At 42.7% G+C, this 22,601-nt stretch overlaps 1 protein-coding gene across 2 annotated transcripts in view; it reads right to left on the bottom strand.

Moving 5' to 3' along the window:
• The window catches only part of tcf7l1b (transcription factor 7 like 1b), a 45,280-nt gene extending 23,801 nt beyond the window's left edge, over positions 1-21,479 (bottom strand). Inside the window, exons 1-3 of one of the 2 annotated variants that reach the window (XM_035380010.1) lie at positions 20,386-21,479; positions 20,164-20,236; positions 19,921-20,045 (exon numbers count right to left, since the gene is read on the bottom strand). In XM_035380010.1, coding sequence (XP_035235901.1) covers positions 19,921-20,045; positions 20,164-20,236; positions 20,386-20,571 — 384 coding nt within the window. In that variant the 5' untranslated portion in view covers positions 20,572-21,479. The remainder of the gene's footprint in view (positions 1-19,920; positions 20,046-20,163; positions 20,237-20,385) is intronic. The other variant, XM_035380009.1, reaches the window with a different exon arrangement.
• Between the last annotated feature and the right edge of the window lie 1,122 nt (positions 21,480-22,601).

The following is a 22,601-nucleotide window of genomic DNA, read 5'->3' as shown; positions in this document are numbered from 1 at the left end:
AGTTCTCTGTAGGCTCCAGGTTTAGATAAATATTATTGAATATAATTGACTTCAGCAACTTCAAAGCTTACAAAAAACTTTTTTTTGTGTGAAAATGGGCGCATGACGTTATCATTCTGATCATACACCTTTCCCGATATATTTATAAAGGATAAAATAATTTCGCTGAAACCTACTGTGAGTGATTTATTCTTTAATCAGAGCTGTGATTAATCTAAAAATGGAAAGTAGAAAATAGCTGGAAGGTTTGATGTGTAAATGCTACCCAGTTATAGTTACAAAAATTCCAGTTATCAGGATGAATTTGCCCAATACTCAATATATCAGCGCTGTATGTTTCATACAACCACGAACATGTATTTATTTAGAATAAAGATAAATACATCTTTATTTTCTAATTAAGCACACAAGCATGCAATTTTGCTGTTCCATTCATATTCAGATAAAATAAGATCTCTCTCACTTTATCAACACAAGCACCAAGCACAGCATACATGCAAAATGTGAATTGTTTAACTACAATACCATATTTTAGGTAAACTTCACAAAAGAAAACTGTTGCCTTGTACAACTGAAATATACGACCACTTTTTAAAATTCATGAGTCATCTTAAAGCTACAAATCTCATCTTATATCTACCTCATCATATACCAAATGAAACCAAAGAACTTTAACCTTTTTTTGTAGTACATTTTGACATTTCAATCATTCGTTCTTTCAAAGGGGAATTTATTCCACGGGTAATGTTCCGGACATGACATGATCCTGAATTCCTGCCTACTGTTGGATTGGATACAGCTCTCTACACACAGATTGAATATGTCTTTTTAAATGAAGCACAGCATTGTTCTAATCCCGTTTCATTTTCTTTAAGGGGCCTCCATTTCAATAAGACGTGGTTTGAGGGGGTGGGGGGGGTGGAAAGGAAGCACTCCGCAAAGTCTTGCTGGAACAAAAGTTAAGAATAAGTGAGCTATTGTATTATGGAACACAACAGCAGGTCAAATAAAATCGTACGTATAATGAGAACCACAAGAAAATAATCAGGCGTCTGGCGGGAGGCCATTTTTCTCATACTGAGCAGGCGGCAGCCATGCTCCATAAGTCAATTATAAGTCAGTTACGCGGCTCTCTCGTACCTGGGTATCTGGTTACTGTTCTGATGGGCATCTCTGGGAAGCGAGCTCAGTGCCGAATTTTACAAGGCTGTCCTAAATTAACCCGTGCCGCTCCCCGTCCCAACACGCACACCTCGGACGAGACATTTGTCTTCTTCGACACCACTCAAGAGTTACGTGTACAGCTGTGAGGAAGCACAGATCTGAAAGAGGTAGCGTCCATTCACTCCGAAATTTTTAGACATTTAGCCTTAAGCCACTTCACAATTCACTCCAGGAAAACGTGACTGGGGATGAAATGGTTGGCTGGATGCTTCGAGTCAATATCAACTGATAAATAAAATTGCGGGGGAGGGGGGTTGGGCTGCTCAGTTTTACCACTAGATTGTCAGACCAAGTATAGTCTCACCTCCTTATCCTACCCACTTCTCTTAACGCTTATCTCCACAATTTGGCCACATAAAGACCAAATGAGGTACCAATAAAACCCAGCTTGCGGCTCCAAAAAGATTGCAGTGTGATTTTTATTTATTGTATTTTTTTTTTTTTTTTTACAGGTACAGATTGAGACTGATGAGCCATACTCTAGGCTAGGAAAAATCCAGTATTCCTCCAACATAATGAGTTAAATACTTTGCTGTAATAACTATGTATATATAAACCAACAGGGCAAAATCAGAAATAAACTTAAACCGTTTTTCACTGAAAAAGGAAAAATAAATTTGTCCCAGAGCAAATTTGATCTTAAGCAACTTTGAAAGCTGCCAACTTCTCAATAATAAGCGCTCTACAAAACTGAAGGCACACATGCACACAGCCACACACACACACACACACACACACACACACGCTTTTTTCTTGGCTTTTTCGAAGTTCTTTTCCAGGGGCTGATAGCAGCAGGAGGGCATGAAGCGTCTTTAAGAAAGTCAGTTTAAAAAAGACGGGCGAGTGGGTGGGTGGGTGGCGGTGGGGGGTGTAAAAGAAAGGGGAAAAAAAAGGTTTAAATTGAACACATTTGTTTCTGCTCCCACATACCACGAGTCTTATGAAAACAGAGGGTTGATTGTACTCACTCTGCAACCCCCCCCCCCCCCCCGTCCCCACTCCCACTCGCCCCTTCACCAGCTCCCCCCTCTGGTCCTCAACCCCCACCCCCCCTCCTCCTCAGACCCCGCTCCCCCAGTCACAGCTGCCTACAGATGCCTCCTGTGTTTGTATTGAGAACATGAACAGGCCCAAATCTCAGGCCTAAATCCTCAGCCTGCCTCTGCACAGTTTTACAGTCTGACATCCAATCTACATGTCAGTCCTTATAAACAGCCCCCCCCCCCCCCCCCTCCACACCATCCCCCACCAATACTGCTAACCTCAGGAACAGGAAGGCCAAAGGCCCGTGTAACACTCACGCTTCCATGTCAAAGGCTTATGGGAACATTTCAGCCTCACAAGTTCCCATGTTATGTAGAATGACAAAGAAGAATGGAGAAAAGCCTTTAAGTTACAAGACAGCCTAAGACATGAGCTACAACATTAGCGTTAACCTGAATTTGTACATGCAAATTAGTGAGATGCCTAGCCTTTAAATGTCCGACTAAACAGACACCTAAATTTGAAAATTAATATTCTGTCACACCATATATATGCATGATGCACCCCAGAGAGATCTGGTCTCAAAATCTTAACCTTTAGTATATATTAAGTCAGCAGAATGAAAAATATAGTTTAGCAGCTTAACGAGAGGCACGGGTACTCCTCTAAACAAACACTGACGTACCCAGAAAGCAGCACTCCTCTCTCTCCCCTCCAATGTAAAATCCCTTAATTCCAAAAACATGCGTCTTTAGGAGGGAGGTAGAGCAAATCGAGAGAGGGGTCAGGAGGTCCCCCACCTCTTCAAGGTTCACTAAGTAGCCTGAGAGCAAAACAATGAAGCTGAAAAACATATGCAGAGAGCCCTCTCCTTCCTCAAGCACATTAAGCTCCCCCCCCCACCACCACCACCGCCGCCACTTATCGTCAATTCTGTGTAAAAATGCTTTTCAGATTGTGTCGTCAGTTGCGGGGGTTAAGATGAAATTGACTGAGATGATTAACCATTGAAAGTCGACAACCTTTCAGAAACGTTTGTACGGCTTAAAATGGTCGCCGTGTGAAATGAAATGAAATAATCCGATTCACCTGGCCGTGGTCTCGGTGCACGGCCCATGTGTTCCTAAAGGATTATGGGAGGCGCCAAAACACGCGGTGCCTGGCAACACCGTCAGCCGCAAGAAGACGGCCCAGAAAGCGCCAGAGTTCAAGCCCCAGCAGGAAGGCAGACGTCCATTTGATATACGTCCACCCGTGAAGTACAGTGAGCGCACCGTATAATCCTGAACAGAAAGCAGGCATTTCCACATAAAACCGCTGATTCAGCACAATTTTTTTTTTTTTTGACGGGCCCTAGGGAGACACTGAGAGACTGTTGTTTTTACATGACGGGGAAGAATGGGGGGGTGTGGGAGGGCAGAAAAAGCACAAAAGGAGAAGAGTTGACTTTGACACACAAGGGGCACAAACACACGCCACGCTCGCTCACGTTAACCAAACGCTAACCCCACCTCCAGAAAAACACCACAATCACCGAGATTTGTTTGACTGCAAGAAAAGAAACTGTTCTCTGCGGCAGGGGAATGAGCTGTGTATGTGTGTGTGTGTGTGTGTGTGTGTACGTGTGTGTGTGTGTGTGTGTGTAGGGGGGGTTGTACAGCAAATATCAGATTCCCAGGGATCGAGCTTAGAGGAGGCCCCAACAAATTATACTGTGAGTGTGGAGGAATGCAGCAGAGGAGGGAAGAAAGGCCCTTCAGGAATACAGCCTTCAGGCTGATAAAAAAGTTTCATAGTATCAGAATATTTTTTATCAATTTTTACTAACTAATGTATGGTGGGGGATAAGAAAGACGAGTAGAGCAGAGTCTGCATTATTCCAAATGCGAGGATTCTTCCCGAAACCCCAAAACTACCCGAGACCCCCACCAGCAACAAACCTCTTCCTAATCCAAGTCGCTCCCTCCTGCAAACAATTAGAGATGGCCTGTGCAGTGGGAGTGTGAGTGTGTGTGTGTGTGTGTGTGTGTGTGTGTGTGTGCGCGCGCGCGCGAGCCTGTGTGTGTAGGAGAGGGGAAGAGAAAAAGAGAGGGGAGCTTGGTGCACAATTACAGAAGGGATTTATGGCCTGAGAAACAATTTATAAATCACAGCGCCTGGGCTAATGTGATCCAGATTGTGCTCCATGCAGCTGCAACTGGGTCTCCGTGAAACTGCATAATAAAGTTGACTGCAAAAAGAAAAAAAAAAAAAAAATTCAGCTTTTCAGAGATGTTGAAATTGTGGGTGGTGGCCAAAAGGGTGGGGGTTTTTGGAGCGCAGAACTCTGGAGGTGTTTGGGACAAAAACATTCCAAGCAGCTGAGTGTTTCCTTTTTTTTTGTAAAATTTTTCTGCGGCTGCATGGAAGTACAGAACGGGAAGCAGTTGGGACCACTCGAGAAAGGAGGATCAGTGCTCCTATAATATTACTGGGCTGTCGAAGAGCCAGAAATCTTGCAAAATGGTATGCAAAATAACATTATTTCCAACATTGGCGATATCACAGAAATGACATAATATGCTACTAAAGATGCAATCATGCATCAATGAAGTAATCACAGCATTTCAAAATAGCATCTGCCCTGTACATAGCTACTCTGTATTGACCTCGGTACTTAGCTTGCTATTTGATATTACACTGCAAACACACAAAAAAATTTATAAATAAAAAAAGTAAATACACTTGATTTTATTTTGGAGTTCTGGTGTTCGTTAGCTGCATTTACATGCCAACACTCTGATGACTTGTTAGCAAGCTGCTTAGGTGGAGAAAAAAAAGTGCAAGCTAGTTAGCCTGCTTGGTTGTTAAGAAACTGATTATCTTGATTTGCATTCTGAGACAGCATTGCAACTGGGTCATGAGCTAAGTAAGCGAGGATGTTCTGCTTAGCAATGAGTTTTAAAAGTTGACATGTTCTTTTAAAAAAAGTGTATTTGGCTGACAGTCAAAATAAAGCTGACTAAGATCCTAATCTAGCTAATGCCTATTTTCATCTAAATAACCCAGTCAGGTTGTCTGCCTTGTACACAACCCACCATCAAGAGAATCATTCAATTGTGCCATCTGTCAGTGAAACACAAGCCCTTGTAGCGATTTGATTGTGCAACTCTGAAATAATAACCAGATTCCTGCTGTCATAAAGACTGTTTTCAAAAGTACATGTCAAGTTGCGCGACTAAGAACACTAGCTGCCACCACCCCTCATCTTACAACAGCTTTAGCACTCCAAACCCATGGGGATTTTGGAATTTTCTGCTTGTAAGTTATACGTGAGGGTGTATTCCTGTTTATGACGTACCGTTTCATATAAATGACAAGATCCTGGCTGAAAAAATAATTTGAGCTCTTTCACGCATTCCTTCTTAAAAAAAAAAAAAAATCTGTTCTGACAACAGCGCGCTGTCTGTCAAACTGAAACCCTAGAATATATTTGAAAAAATAAGTACAATGTATAATTTGAACACACCCCAGTGGCTTTTTAATGACATGCCATGACAGACAGATAGGCAGAACCCAGCTAGGCATAAGCAAGCGTATAACACTGATAATCTCCAGGTCTTCCAAGAGCACACAGGTCTAATGACAACAGTTTCCTGTTTAAGTAAATCGCTCCATCTGTGATATAAATACCAGTCGTCTGCAGCAGCATCCGCATTAGAAACAGACCTGCAAGAACTCGGCAAATGACTTGAGCTCCCGCTCAAGTTCAGAGCTTTGTCATTTTTCATTCAAACACCTTTCAAGTGCAAATGTGACTGCGAAAGTGTCACATTGACAGACGGAATCAGAAATCGGAAACAAGGTAAGAGTCATTTTGCTTGGACCAGCTGTTAACCTCGGACATAATCAGAATACAGCAAGCAATGAAAAGCTCTCAGAGATAGCTAAACCAATAAAGAAAACACCTGTCAGAAGTTGTCGGAAAAATTGTGCAGATGAATGGCTTCTCACGTTTTGTTCGTTCTCAAACCAGCTTCCGCACTGGCGACTGTGAGTGGCACACACGCATGCACGCACACACAAAAAAAGCTCCCTAATTCGTAAGCACCACTCCGTCATGCATGATTAACAGCTGGCATGTAGGGGTGGAGTGCAGGGCAGTTGACCTCTGACATTCCTGGAAGGGGTCAGGGGTCAGGTATACCTGTGGAAATTCGACTAAAAGGCGAACCACCGTCTCGGATGGCCCCAAATTGACATGCTATGATTCACCTGCACCTGAATACAGCCAGTGAGAATGAGACAAATCTCACCCCCTCCTCCTACCCCACTGGTTTTGAGTTTAGTGAAAGGGAGTACAGAAAGGGCGAACTCCAGCCTCCAGGAATCCGAGCTTTGGTGCCCACTCAACCAACTGGCCCTGAACTCCGACCCCTCACCCCCCAGGGGTAAACAAAGCCGAGAGTGACGTCTGAAACGGGGCCGTATCTGGAGAAAGTGTCTGGATGGGGCTCAACTGACCTATTAACTCTGGTGACAAGGTTTACTGCGTTCTCCCCCCCCCCCCCCCCCCCCCCCCGACCCCCTTCTCATTTTCCACAAAGAACAGGCACAAACCGTACATTAAAACAAACGGGCAGATCGGCTAATATCGGGTCAAAGTCTTTAATCTCAGTTATTTGCCAACACTTACACGTTATCCTGAGGCACAGAAAAATTTCAACTAATGAATTGCTTTATCCAGCTGACAGAAGGCATTGTAGTAATTACCTAAACGAGGGCAGTGGAGTTTCTGAAAGAAAGCGCGCTAATACACATTAATCAAGGCCTTGTTCTAAGCCTGGAACAATAAAAGCCATAACGCAGGAGAGGAAGGAGGAGAAATGGCACCAAACGGCAGAACCAGCACAGGAAAGCCGTAAATAAAACCCTCCCAATTTCATACACGTGCATTCGTGTTCATACGCATGCATGTATCTCTGCGCTTTTTCCCCAGAGGACTCGAGTTTCTGATTCCGCGGGCTTCAACGGACGCCTTGCAGCAAGAGCGCTGGGCGGAGGAGCGAGAGCACCGTAAACAACAACAAAAGGAGAGAAAGAGGAGAGAGAGAGAGAGCGAGCGAGCGAGTGTGCGGCGCGCGGGTGAATGCGTGTGTGCGCCGTCCGCAGAATGCCTAAAAAAAACGCAGTAGTATTTAAATCAGGCCGGGGAGGGACACCGGGCGAAAGCATTCTGCAGCTCAGCTGTGCGACTATAAGCCGCTGCCCTGGGGTCTTTGTCCTGCCTTTCAGGCCAGTCTGAGCCACTGAAAGACCCCATTCATGGGCGCCGCTCCCCCTGCCAACACGCCCATACAGCCCCGGTCAACTCGGCCGAGAGCGGCTATAGAGCCTCCCCATTTCACACGAGAATCAGGCCTGCCCCCCAGCCTGCTTCAGGGATTTCCAATGGCAAGCCCTCCCAGCACACGGAAAAGGCCAAACAAAAGGCTTCCACTGCCAACTCTGTATCAGAGAAACTTGATTAGATCAATTTAGAAGCTTCCCCATTTTTTTGTGTGTGTGTGTGTGTGTGTGTGGAAAAAGGACAGAGGAGGAGTGGAGCAGGGGGGATGGTAGGCTAGCGTGGTGAGTTGGCAACTTATGCAAGAAGCCCCCTAAACAGTCACGTTTGCGAGGATTTGTTCCATACGCTGAAACTGCATGAGGGATTATCCCAACGCGGCAATGACAGGTATGGAATTTGCCATCCATCAAAGTGTATCTGGCTTTGCTTCCTGTTAACCTCCCCTCCCACCATCCTTCTCCCATTTCATCAACGTGCACAATCTCGACAGCCAAACAAACTTTAAAAAAAGATTTTAAAAATGTTTCTTAGCTACAGCATCTATTCTTTGAGTAATTTTCAGCTAGCTTGATTCATATTCTTTATCTTAGTCAAGTGCAAAGAAAGAAAATTTTAAATATAAAAGTATCTTATGCATGAGAAAAACCAAGGGTATCCCATTAAAGGGAAGCCCCAAAAATGTAATATAACTATAATGTTTGCTTGTACAAAAAAAATCGCATGCATGCACATGAACCAGAGAACTTTGTATAACTTTAACCTAACCTTAAGTTCACCTTTAGGCATTACAAAACAAATTTTAGTGTTAAGTCATGGCAACCAGAAAAAACTTAATAAAGAATCCTTCCTTACACAAAAAAAAAAAAAAAAAAGAGGAACAATGGTTGACTACTGTCTTGTCTGACAAGCTGCATTCATGAAAGCAGGTTAAAAGAAGGACTTGTGCCTGTGCTTTGACCGTAATTCAATCTGACTCACCACAGAACATTGTGACCCTTTAACAAGTACATTTCATTTAGGGAGGTCATCATGAGGTAGGCAAAGATGCTGGAGAAATTATGTGGCCACTCGGTGAAGTACAAGCCTCCAGTGACCTCTGGACAACCAAGTCCAAAATAAAGCACCGTTTCTTCCCCCGGACAACCTCAGTCATGTTCTTATATAAACCACCAACTGAGTATATCTGTGGCTTCCCAAAGGTTTTCAGCCATTTAAACAGGCTACTGGTGACTGGCTACTTATCAGAATGGGCTGGTTAAAGATTAAGGTCCTCGAACGGCAGCAAGCACTCACGACACCATTCCAAGGGAGTGCTCTTTTCTTGGCTCATTACCCCCCTGGCAAAACACAATAACCTCCTTTTGTAAATCTCGAAGAACAACGGTGCACTTTGTCTCAAACCACACAACTCCGCACAATGGCTGGCTTCTTCAGTGACACCTCAAATTAAGAGCCGCAGCGGCCAATGCTGGTTCAGTGAACACACCTTGTTGAAAAGGTAAACCAGCCATCAGAGCAGACGGCCAACATCTTGGTTTCCGAGGTGCGGCTGGGCACTTGTAGTCAACAGCGTCACAGCAGGGGTAATTAACGGAAGCGCATGGGGACACTGATTTCCAGCTCTCTATGGTGAAGGACTGTGCTGCTACACTCCTGGGGACGTGGAGGAAAGAGGCATCGTACCCTTACAGAGACCCACTTTGGTGGAATGAACAGAGCTGATTTACAACTTCAACAAGACGGCCAGCTGTTCCACTCCATCAGCTACACTACAGGAAAGAAACCGCTGCGTTTCCTTACATCGAGGAGGTTGGAAAATCTTGGTATGTACTCATGAGGGTACGAAAGACTAATCCAAATCCCAGTCAGAATGTGAACAAAGTCAATCTGCAGAAAACTGACAGAAACAATACTGGTCACTATGGATCTGCACTACAGTTCCCAGGTGTCTTTTACCACTACCTTGGTTCAATGAAAGCTGGTGAAGCAAATAGTATGAGGCTGAGGCATTTTTAAAATGAATCTCAAAGCGCAATGAAATCTCAAACTCAAAACAGTTTGTTGCAAAGTTTCCATTTGACTTGTAAATGAACAGGCCACGAAGTTCTGCTACACAACAGATGCATTTCTCTGTGGGGGAGGAAAGAAAGACCTAAGATTAGATAAAAAAATAAATAAAAGCCAGCAGAGCCTACAGGTCTGGAAGCTTGCCACCACGGGATAAGAACCGAGGTGAAGAGACGCCCATATCTCCCCCAGTCTGCGCCCCCCGCCCGATCTCCTCCACTCTCGCTCTCCTTCTCCCACCCGACCCCTTCTCCCTTTCCCTCTCTCCCTTTCCCAGCGCCCCATCAACCCAGGAAGCAGTGACGCTAGAGCTTTAACTGAAAACAGCTGTTTGGAATACCAGACTGATGAAACCCTATTTAGTGTTTTTTTTTTTCTTCTCCCTTTTTTCACCCCACCAACCCCCCAAAAAAACTGCACAATCAGGTTTTATTAACGTGGGGGGTGAAGCGTTTAGAGCGCGGCTTTAAGTGAGCTGTTGTTTTTTCTTAAAGTGAAAGAAAAACACTCGGGCGCCCGGTGAGGGCAGCACACGAGCGCGGAGTCAGAGTGCAGAGGGTGCGCTGTCCTGCCCCACCAGCCCTCATCAATCAGCCACCAGCCTTATCACCTGGGAGCCAGATTGATTACCCCAGCCCCCTCGCACACAAGGGGGCTAAACTTACACGGGGACGGGGGGTTCCAAGCCCAGCTCTGGAGAAACTCAGCAAATGCGCACAGCACCTCGTGGAGGTCAGCCTTCGAGGGGAGGGAAGGGCCAGCTCCAACCCAGCCCCCCGAAACGCGGCCGTCTTCTCAGACCCTGTGTTTGTTTTACGAACGCAGTTTTAACTCGAGAATTCGCCCTCGTTCGGAAGTGCGACTGTTTCTGCTTTAGGAAAGTTACACTTAAAGAACCCTCGTAGCCCTTATGCTGAGTTGAGCCTGTGGCATTTTGAGTTTTCCTTCAGGCTGGAAAGGCAAATATAGAACAGTATGGGGGAAGCGCGACGCCACAGAGGTTTTTCAGAATTCATATCACACGGCTTTTAAAAAAAGGAATCAACTGCCAAAAATACAACAAATAACAAACTTACAGTGGTGAGCTATAACATAAATCACTGGCAACAGAGAAGTGAAACTTGACCAAAGTGAAAACCGTGCCTGTGATACTAGTGCTAAGCTTAAATAAGTAAATCACCCAACCCGCACACACATAGGCCTACTGTTGTAAGAAAACGGAAAGTTCAATTCCGTAAATGACCGGACTGTTCCCATAGCAACATCGGTCTATGGTAATCGAGAAGGAACACCCATCAAATCAGACTTGGACATCTCAAAAAAAAGCTGTAGAATGTTGGGATTGTGCCCAAGATGGGAGGGGCTTGTCATATAGGCTACTTTTTCCTGTGTGTAAGAGCACATTAAAGCAAACCCAAAAATGAACATCTTATACTAGAAAATCTTTGCGGTGGCTTCTTTCTTTAAAACAAGGGGAAAACTCCAAAAATGTCAATTTGGCAATGGTGCCTTGGGCGCCTTTGAAAAAGAGATTCCTTTCATGGAAAGTATAACCCTAATAAATGTAATCATTTCTGAGACAATGTAGAGGGATCCAACAGTCAGTCCTATTTGTGATTTTATAGACACGGTCTACAGTGGTAGGAAAAAGAACCACCTCAAAACATCATACATGGAGTTTCCATTTGATACCCCTGGCTCTATTATCACCAATTAGTAAGAACTAATCAAGACCACACTCTGCGAGGAACATGCGCATTAGGCTATCCCTGGAATATTTGTTAAATTGTCCCCATTTGTAATATGACTAACATTGTAAAAAAAATATTCCAATTCTGATTCCACTAAAATGTAAAAGTTCAGTTGAGAGATCTCCAGTTGTCCATTAAAGACCCAAAACCAGTCTGACTTGCTGAGCTGAAATGAGATTCCTGATTTTAGATCATCCCTTTTGTTGTGCTTCACCAGTACTGTGGCACCTCATTCCACAAACCATCTGATGCGGGCCTAGTTAGCAGAAGGCATCGTGCTAAGTTTCTATATGAAAAACCAGTCAAGACCAGTTATGTCCCAGCATAGCATAGCGCAGCTCAGTTCTATCAGTGATAAAGGGGTGCAGCAGTGACCTTCACTGTGTGTAGGTGGGGATACAGACGTGCCCCCTCAAATCTCTTCATAAAAGAAAAGGAGTCAATTTTAAAATCTTAAGGCAGAATAAGTACTGCGTCTATTCCTCTGCAAAAGTTCTCATAACCTCCCCCACGTTCGTTTTTGAAAAATAAAGTGCACTACAGCTTGAAAAACAAATTTTGCACTGCTTCCAAGCCAAGCCAGGCACATCTAAAAAGACACATCTTGGATAAACAAATAGATAAAAACACATATACACATATATTCATCTTGGCACTTCAAAGGGATTCATTGATGTCACAGTACGCAGGGAGAGCGGCGGTGGTGGTGGGGGGGGGAGGGGGCATTCATTCCTCAAAGGGTGCCGAGATACCCCTGATGGGCCAGCTCTGGAGAAACGGGCGAGTGCTATAAACAGAATTTCTAATGGCAGACGGGTGGGCTGGTGGGTAGGTGGTGGACTAGCTGGGGGTGGCGGGCGGCATCGACGCCAGCTCCTGCTTTCCGCAGAGACCAAACGGGGAAGGAGAGAACCGAAACTGGCACCATTTCACATACTTTTTTAAAGATGCTACGAACAGAAATACACAAACAGCAAAGCCCTTTCAGGAGATCAGTTTTGCAGTGAAACACCGGCTTCGGTACTTGCCAAAATAGAAGCGGGGCGTTTGCTTTTCACCCCCGGCCCTCCTAAATCTACAGGACAAAGGCGCATGCAAAGACTCTTGCCAAGGCAAAGGTCTTCACATCCAAGATTCTGACCTGGGCACAGGCCTCGCCTTCCTCTCTCCTACTTCCTGTAATACTTCAAACACTTTGTAAGCACGCAAAAAAAACAATCACAACTTTCCATTCCTCTACACTAATCATTTCAAATATTAACTCACAACAAACACATCACACCCAAATGCTCTCCACACACGGCATGCTCTGGAGAACGCAGCACGTCTAATCTGATGGTAAATACAGAATTTCGGGGTCGATTAAATGAAAAACAAAAACGGGACCGAGTGGGGAAGATGCACCGTTCGGCTATTTCAGCGAGGAAAAATTATTTTCACCGAAAACAGTTCTGCACCTAACCGAGAGCCACAACCGTTCCAACGTTGACTAATCTGTGGGAAGGCGCATCCATCTAGCACTCTTCCCTTCACAAAAGGGCCGATAAATTCATCAGAATTCTGACAGACGCGAGACAATGGCATGCGTTAATCACCTCTGACACCGCCGTCCTCACCCTCATCCATAACCACCATAACTCATAAGGCGAGAGCCAACCGGCAGTTTCTGTGCCACTTTTAACAAAAAAAAACAATACCGAAGACGAAGGAACAAGACTTGGTTTTGCTCAACAATAACCTTCAGAGCTTTATTCCAGGACAAAGAGCACACTGTGTGCACTGGCACAGTGCATTCCTTGCACACCTCTCCAAGATCCAGTATTTTATTAGAGCTTTTGGTTTTGCGTTTTGTACTCGTCTCTTTTTTTTTTAGCCATTCCCTTTCACTTTTCACTTCCATTCACAATGGGTACGGTATAACTTATCACAATTCTATTTGCAATCCAGATGTTACTAGACCTTGACCAACCTGAAAATGCAATCTTAGTGGGGCAAAAAAAAACACTTCAAATGGATAAACTAAATTAATATGGATTTGTTTGCCCGTACAGAAAAATCCTTTTCATAACATATTAAAACTTGGTTAAAATGTAAAACCCGTTTACACAAGTCGTTTGTGAAAACATTCGCTCACTGACTTTCAGATTGCCTTCACAGTCTCGCACAGCAGTACCGTTGCTGAAATTAAAGCTCTGGACAATGTTCCTTCTGTGGCAGGGGGGGGAGAGCTCTGCAAGCACCCCCTCCCTCCTCCCTGCCATCCCTACTCCGACTGCTGAGTGCATGGAAAAGGCTCTGCCTGTTGACAGGACTGCTTTCCCGACCACTGTTTGTTTACGCAAGGAGAGGTCCTTTTATACTGCAGGACAATGCCACTGTTTACTTTGCATTGTCTCCAAAGTCTTAAAATACCGAAACCCAGCAGAAAGAGTGGAAAAACAGTTAAGCGTCAGACAGACGCACACGTATGTGTAACGACTTGACGTGTTCCAACAGCACTGTTGCGTGATCTCCCCCTTGTCCCTGTGCAGATTCCCAGCCCTCTACACAACCTTAGCTCTGGGAGTCAGCGCTCTAATTGGTATTTTGGGTGAGGTCTACTTGTTTGGGTGCCCGTTAAAAGCACTGTTTATAGAGCTTACCTGGGCCCACAGCACAATGCAGGGAGTTACTATCCTAGTTTACCAAAAACTCCGCTCTCTTGATAGGGTCCCATTAAAAAAAGCCACATACATTAAAATGCAGCACGGGTGAACTGTACCTGTTCACTTCTTTCATCACTTAATGGATGTCCACAGACAAGCACACAGTGTGTTCAAATAGCCTTATTTGAATTCTATTCTTTCCTGATCATTTCAAAAAGACACACTAGCGTTACCTATCATCACCGAGCGCACCAAATCTGCAATCTCTAAACAGGCAGATATCACCTCCCCATTCCTCTAGACATCTCTGACAAGTCAAACGCTTTGGCAAATGGGGGATGTTCACTTTCATAGTCAAGGCTAAAAAGGAAGGCTTAAGTCTTCATCCCGCCAATGAGAGCCTGGTGAACAGTCCTCACAAAAGCCAAGACTACACGAAAAAAAGTTCCTCTTGAACTCTCGATGGATTACCCAAGAATTTCAGCACGGAGCAGGCCCTAAATGAATTATGGGAATCCCCTCCCCACCCCCAAAATGCTTTTTTTTCTGTACAAGAACTCCTTTTGCTGAGCTGTTTGTTAGTTCAACTTGAAGTGGGTGTTACCGCCTCATTAAACGCAAACGCAACTTTTACAAGCTGCAATATGAAGTTGTGTATCGCTGCTCTAACACAAATGACCCTCAACATTTCGTTCAGCGAATACTTGTTTACTCTTAGTTGGCCCATTTAAGGATACAATTAAATGTGTTGCAGTTAGGTACAGTTAAACACAACAATACAGATTTAATGGCAACAATACAAAATGCAATGAAACACAGCTTTTTTTTACGCCATTCAAGGAAAAGCCCCAGGTATCATTAACCGCAGAATCTCTCGACAATGAAAGCTGTCGCTCTTCTGGTGAACACACAATATTACTTTCATGATTCTAGTTTGTTACTCAGCTGATGAAAGGCCAGAAGAAGGTGTTGTCAACGGAAGGGTCCTAGGGACTCTTAATAAAGCTCCACCGGGAGCAGAAACTAATCTCTTTCACTGACAATCAGACATACGCCAAGGTTAGAGTTACATGGAAAATACAGAGTCGGGATCTCGAGCGGAAACTGCCGTCTGCGCGCACACACACTCACACACACTCTCTCACACACACAGACACAGACAGACATGCACAAATACGCACACACTTTCAATGAATTAGTAAACCTCCAATGTCACGGACATACATATTTTTCTAAACTTCCGAATCTCTAGACGTTGTCAGAATGCTTTGCTTTAAAAAAATAAAAAAAGTGGAAAATGCATACGGACACCATCATGTTATAAAAACAGACTTTACTGGGCACTAATTAAACTGACAAGAGAAAAAAGCCCAGACCCATAGTACACTTAAAGCTAGATTGTGTTTACATTCCTTACTCTGTGCCCACAGGTATTCTAAACATTTCCTGTTTCAATTTTGTTTGTAACAGGACAGTTTATTTTTCTTTTCTTCGTGAAGGAGTTTCAGAAAAATTTTATTGTAAATTTTTTGGCCATTGTGCACTGAGGAAGACAAAGTTTGGTAGGTTTTCCTTTGTTTTCTCCGAAAGGACACATGCATAAGGGGATTGCAACAGAACACAGTTTAAAAAATAATACCGAAACAATTCACCTATTCAAACCTGGGATGCCAAGGTTATCCTCCACTGCAGCTGAAATGTTTATTGCGCGACATAAGTACCATTCTTCTTCGCTAACGGTACAAAATTTACTGCTTGAGAAGGAGTCGGCATCACGCCAGAGGGCCCCAACTTTTATGCCTTTGGATCTTTCAGTGTAGAATGCAACCCCTCGCAACCCCCTCCCCCGCCACTCCACCCCCCAACCAACCCCCATTCATATTCTGTACAGAAACTGTCAAACTCGACAGTCAAGCCATTCTCAACTGTGTAAGGTTATGTGGCCGTTTCGTGGATTAATATCCACTAGGCCAACAAAGACCACCAAAATTGTTTCGTTCACCATCTAATTCAACCCCCCCAGCACATGACATTCTCCAAGCTGGGAAAAACCTTACAGAAATCCTCTCAGTACAGCACATGTAGCCCAGGGTAAATCATAGCATGCAGCACATTAATAAAAGTCAGCCCTTTTGGCTTCGCTTGCTAGATTCATGGAGAGATCAGGAGTTACGCTGGAGATAACTGTAGAAGGGAAGCTTATTAAAACAAGCCCTACATAAAAAATAAATATTCAGTAAAAAAAATGAATAAAAAAAATAAGTGAATCTTTATCAAGTTTATTCTTTGTTTTTTTTTCTTCCTTGGGTGAAGGTTTTCAGCTCTATCTGCTGATTGGGCAAGTATTAGACCTCTACAGTTAAAGAGCACTTACTTTGTAAATAACCAGAGTGTGTGGTAAGCCGCTGTCCTTCTAAGGTCTTTTTTATTAACTTATTTTTTTTAATAGGGCACACTGATTGACAGAACAAGGCAATCCATCCAATCATTTGCCTGTTTTTTTTCCCTCCCCAGCATCAGCTTTTCTCGACCAAAGGGTTTTGGACTGACCAGTTTTATCAACCCTAATATGACTGACGACAACATTATTTATTTGAATCTATTTTCACCTTTCCACTTCTTCTACGGTTCGACTTTGTTTTGTAACTTATTTTACTCAAACCAAATCCAAACAATGCTAGAGCAGAGAAATCTCTGCTCCACCCAGCTATATGAGAGGTCACTGAGGAAGGCTATGGGACCACGGTGGGGTTCACTGAAATGTTGTTCTTTGCCTCACAAAGATAAAAATCCCCAGTCGTCCTATTCGCCATCATGTTTTCCATGCGTACCTCCAGCAGGACCTACAACAAGAAACTGGACTTGTTTTGGGACTTCCAAATAGCTCCGCAATAGGAGGCTCTCAAATCTGACAGCCACAGAAAAAAAGAGTTTTTGATAACACTGACCTTTCGATTATGACACAGAAAAAGAGAGCCAGAGAGATTTAAAAGGGACAGACTATAGTCTACAAAAATAATAGCAATTTTTACGAAAAGCACTGTGACAGGACTGAGAAAGGCTTCTAGCAGACATTCTGTGCAGCAATCTAAATTTGTATCTACAAATTATCTGCAAGTGACTCGAGATGCCACTTCTACAATAGCTATGTGAAAACTACGAACATGCCAAACACATCCATTTGTACGAAAGCTCCTGAGACAGTTGAAATGAAGCGAGTGCATAAATCCAAGCATGCTACTTAAAGGAATTACAGTGTGCTTATTGGCTATCCCCACAAAACACCTATAGCTTAACGAACAAAAGGGGATCCCCACACTGGCATGCACCTTGTGTGCAGAGAGTGGCCATTAAGTTAATGAGCCCCAATGGAGACCTCCAATGAAGCCATCAAGCGTCTGCTCAGAATAACAATGGTGGACTAACGCCTCTCTAATTGAATGGAGGGTATAGGGAGAGAGAGCGAGTTGGTTTGGGCCAGTGGAGAGAGAAAAGCAGAGGTTGGGGGGGGGGGGGGTCATTCTGGTCTCATTTGCTTTTCAGTCTAACGCTTGGCTGGTTCCAATCAAATCACTTGCTTTTTGGGGTGAAAGAGAGGGACAGGGGAATGGAAATGGACTCTAAACAATATAATTCCATTAGCTAGTATTACAAAGAAGTTCCTAAGTTGTATGAAAATAGTGATTCTTAATGCAAGATGGACTAATGTTGTTGGCCATTTTCACCCAATACAACATTCGATCCACCCAACATACATCAGCACAAATACATTTATTTTTGCAAGTAACAAAGTTCTGTTAAAAGTGGCATTTCAACTGTACAAGGCTCTGTTTTTTTCCCCTGTAAACGCTGAAATCTGAATCTCGCATCAAGGTTCCTTCTACCTTGCCAGTTGTAAGCACATATCCACTCCTTTTTAAATCCCATTAAGAGAGTTCACAGGTGTGCTCAAAAGGGGTGTTAACCTTTCCAATGATGAACATGCAAAAACAGCTACACTCATCACAAAGAACATCAGGGGTGGTAAAATTGTTTCTTGTGACTGAAACAAGTAGAATAAAAACAATAGAAGCATGCTATTTCTGAGATATTTCTAACCCTGCTTTAAAGCCCCTTTTTATCCAAATAAATATTTCTCAGTTGCTTACATTTCTGTACCACAGCACACAATAATCTGACCAACATTTGCAAAATACAAGTCTCTCTGCTGCAAATCAAACTATTTAGTTTATTTCAGTGTTTTTTTGTTTTTTGGTAACGCGCCTTCTTTATTTCAAACAACAAATTGAAACGTTAATTAATTTCAGAAGTATTATCTTATCTCAACTTTAACAAATTATGTGGTTCCATCTACACCCTGTTTCTAGACCTATTGTGCTATTAAAAATTACCACAAGGACTTCACTCAACTAATTCAAGACTATCCAAAATCTACACAAAAAAAACATTTATTATTATTTCCTCTTCTCTACTTAGCAGGGACTTAGATCAAAATAACACATTTTAGATCATTTTGTGGATCGGCCACATTCATGATTTTCTTTTCGAGATGTTTTGACTCAGGATGTCACATACAGATCATTAAAATAGACAAGAATATCATCCCATCTCCAAAAGCACATCACACTCGTTTAGGCATCATATCTTATCAGTCTTCTCTTAATTTCAAGTGCGTTCCAACAGTCTTAGGGCAGTGGAGCTACTTATAATTTACACAAGCCTATTGACACAGGAAAATAGTTGCCAGTATTTTATTTCTCCCTAAGTGTGCTTGTCAGAATATGATTAAAAACAAGGCACTCATATGCAAATAACCTAATCTGCCACTCAAAAATCTCAGGCAAACCATGAGATATTAACTTTCATACAATTTTACATGGATAATGACAATCCTGGCTGCCTTAAAAATGCCTGTACCACATCTTCTGCGGGTCAAATTCGTTAGATTTGTTCACAATCTGCTGTGTAGTTGCTGCAAGTAATACGAAAATGCGCCTGTACTTCGGAGAAGTCTGGCCGCAAGGACACCACAATGTGCGCCAGGCATAGATATTAGAAATAGTCTAATTTTCAAATTGAATAATAAAACCTGACAAAACGAGGGAACTGAAAGACGACATTGCTGCTGAACCTAATAATGTCCGTCTTATCTGGGCGTCTTTCCAGCTAAATAGTCGGGTTAGTGGCCCCCTTGTTATCATAATACGCAATTAATTGTGTACACAAGGCAGGGACTCAAATCTCGGGAGTCTGATATTAATATTATAGTGTGTATATGCCCTCTGTATGTCACACAACGGCTCAATTATTGATATACTCACGGAATTAATTTATATAATTTAGTTATGTTGTCAGTTCCATTCCCAATGCCTAACTGAATGTCCACAATAACTGGCATTAATCAAAGCATTTACACAGTTATGCCGTAATGCAAACAATAAATAAAAATATAAATCTTCAATGCTTTGGAATCAGAATACTTCAAGTGTAAAAGCATGAGGTCTCAACAAATCGTGAACTCCGTCCCTTTGGGAATTAAAAATAGAGTAAAGTTTTTAAACTCTACCAAAGCTAATAGCAAACCAAATTTCCACCCTTTCTTAGTCGAATGGCGCTCTGCAACAGACCAACCACAATACTTAAATCATCTCCAACAACTTTGAATGATAATGGATGTGTCATAACAGGCTGCTACCTCGGGAAAAAAAAGACATTCCGAAATGAACAAAGGGCTGGTTACTCCTTAAGAGGCCACTTACAGGGAATATGGCGCTCTACTCTGGTGCTACACTGCCAACTTTTTAGCGCGTGCCTGCAGAGTAGGGTATTTGACAGCGGAGGTAAATATATAGCTCACTGTGTGATTGTATTAGCTGTCAAGATGACAGCATATGCGTGTGGTTTATAAAATATCACTCACCGTTCTGGCGCTGGGGGAAAGAGACCCGTTGGATAGGTAGGGGTTGGTAAGATCTGGGATCATAAGAAACGGATAACCAGGATAATGGGGACTCTTAAAAAAGCCATCTTGCTGTCTTCTTAATGCTTCGGGGAGAAAGGCATGGGAACCAAAGGGGAAAGAGGGAACAACACAGTGAAACAAAGGCAAACAGTGAGGAGAAAGGTAAAACTGCAGCAAATAAGAAATAAACAAAAATATTACCTTCGCTAAAGTAATCCCTGGTTTTCTCGTAACTTTCTGAGTCAGGTCTTGGCTGGGGACGCCTCTCTGCTTGCTGATACGCATAACACGCAAATAAGAAAGGAGCATGGAAAATAAAAGTTTGAATATCGTTGTTAAAATGAAAATTTCACCTTTAGAATAAGTAAAAAAATGCCATGTCAATTAAAAATGAAATTATGTTACAATGCCAATGATTCTTACCTCAGAATCAGAAGAACTGCTGTTGTTTTCCGACTCGTTCACTAAAGAGGATTTCACATCGTCCAAATCCCTCTCGGCTGAGACGTTTTCGGATATTTTTTCTTCTTGTTCCCCTTCGTCTTTGAAGGAGATCATTTCATCGTTGGCCCCCAAGTCATCTCCACCGCCTCCGTTAAGTTGTGGCATTTTGCAAGTAAAATTATCCTACTATATTTCCCTCGAAAACAATAAAAAACGAGCCAATGCCTGTGTTGTACAATCCACTGGTTTGTTGCTGTTCAACTAAAGGAAATAGTGCTGTCCGCTTTGCTCACACTAGAATAAGCCCAAAACAGTTTTTGTCCGTTCCCACGGTTTCAGATCTTCAGTTTAAAACGCATAATAAAAACATCTCCCACTTTCCACGGCTAAAACATGACAAACTTCCCATTAATCCACCAGATACCTTTCTGTTGCAAATAAATACTGAGTGAAATATAGCATTAACCGAATATAGCAACTTCGTAAAGTACGCGCTGCCCGTCCTCTTGGCAGTTGTGTTTATGCTCCGTCTGGGTCTCGAATAATGCAGCCTCAATCTTCTTCCCTGCAAGTTTCGGAGGTAGCAAACTGCAAAACAAACCACAACGAGCGAAACTCATAAACGATCGCAAATTCATCCCTTAAGATCCATAGATGTGCCTCTGTTTGGATCTCGCTCTACAGGAGATCTAAGTTAGACTAAAAACGAATTCTGAAAGGTTCTGCGCCGTAGCTGCATGCATTGAAAACGCGCACCGGAGATTAAAAAGTTTCTGCGATCAAGTTTCCACCGGATTCCTGTCTGTTGTACGGGAGTTCCTATGCAAGTTTTGTGTTCGAATGATTCGAATCCCCGAAGTAAAGTTAGCGTTCATCAGACAAGCACATGTTCACCGACAGATTTAAAATGGATATCCTATCTATTGGAAATAATGCATGGTTCGAATAAATGTAGGTCTGTCTTTCTCTCCGCATCAGTCGACGAGGAATGTGCAGATATGTTAGTTTGCTTGCTGAAGTGGAAGGAAGAGGGAAGCTTGATTAGAATGCAGAGGAGGAGTTAGTTTGTGCTGAAAACCGACACTTCATTCACCACTAGTAAATGGGGGTATGTTTAAAGGAACAGTTGGAGTTTGGTGTAGGCTATTTGTCGGAGGTGACATTGACATGGAGCTGCACATTAATATATTGCAATGTTCAAATACTATCAAAATACGCGAAACTTAAAAAATAGATGAATACGAATGTCACTTGCAAGGCGTTTAGACAGGCTATCGTCTCGAAATTGATTGAAAAGACAGTGACCGTGGATGAATTATGGCGCGGAGTCGAGACCTCTGATCAGAGAGCATGGACTGGTAAATTAAATTCGCTTTACGTTTTTAGACAAGTGTTCAACAGCAGCGCCTTTCGACGAACTGTTCCTTGGATATTCCAAGGAATTGGTTAATGCAGAATTTTAAAATGGACCTATAGATAAATAATTATTTTAACATGTATGTGTATTCGTAAATGTCACTAGTTAATATTGGTAGCAACGGGTGTGTGCCTTGGCGATATTATTCTGTTATTTTTGTGTGCTTGTTTTCATTGTTGATACTAAGGCACACATAGGCCCATGCAAAAAAAGAAAAAAACAGCAGTTGTGCACAATCTAGCCTATATAATGGGAATGCGATTAAATGACCCTTTTGTACAAAGGAACATGGAGAGGTGCAATAGAAACATCCTTTGTGTCCAGCTGGTATTATTATTTTTTGTTTGTTTTGTTGTCTACCAAAGAAGGTGCATCGAGATTATTCACTTTTCATATCTGAAGAAGTAGAATATGACATCATACACGCCTTTTGTTTAGTAGTCGTGTACTTTTAATTTTATAGCATGTAACGAGATGTATTCCTGCAACTTTTACACAAATTTACTGTGAATATCCATTTTAATACGTAGGCATACAGTTGTTCTCTTGGTAATAAACTACTGCACGTTTCTTGTGTCAATATGCCTGTGGCAGCTGGTTTTGGTCATTGTTAATGGTCAAGTTGAAAGTTATTATGCGGTTCTTAAAAATATGTATTTAAATCATTAATTATAATTAAGAGCAAATTCTGAATAATGCAAAAAAAAAGTAACCTAATTTTCAGTATTACTTTTTAAATTGAGTAATTTGCTGCCTTGCCCTTTTTCTGTTTGCACCA

Source organism: Anguilla anguilla, chromosome 10 (genome assembly GCF_013347855.1).
Source record: "Anguilla anguilla isolate fAngAng1 chromosome 10, fAngAng1.pri, whole genome shotgun sequence".
In the NCBI taxonomy this organism is placed as follows: Eukaryota; Metazoa; Chordata; class Actinopteri; order Anguilliformes; family Anguillidae; genus Anguilla; species Anguilla anguilla.
This window is presented reverse-complemented; position numbering and strand designations above follow the sequence as displayed.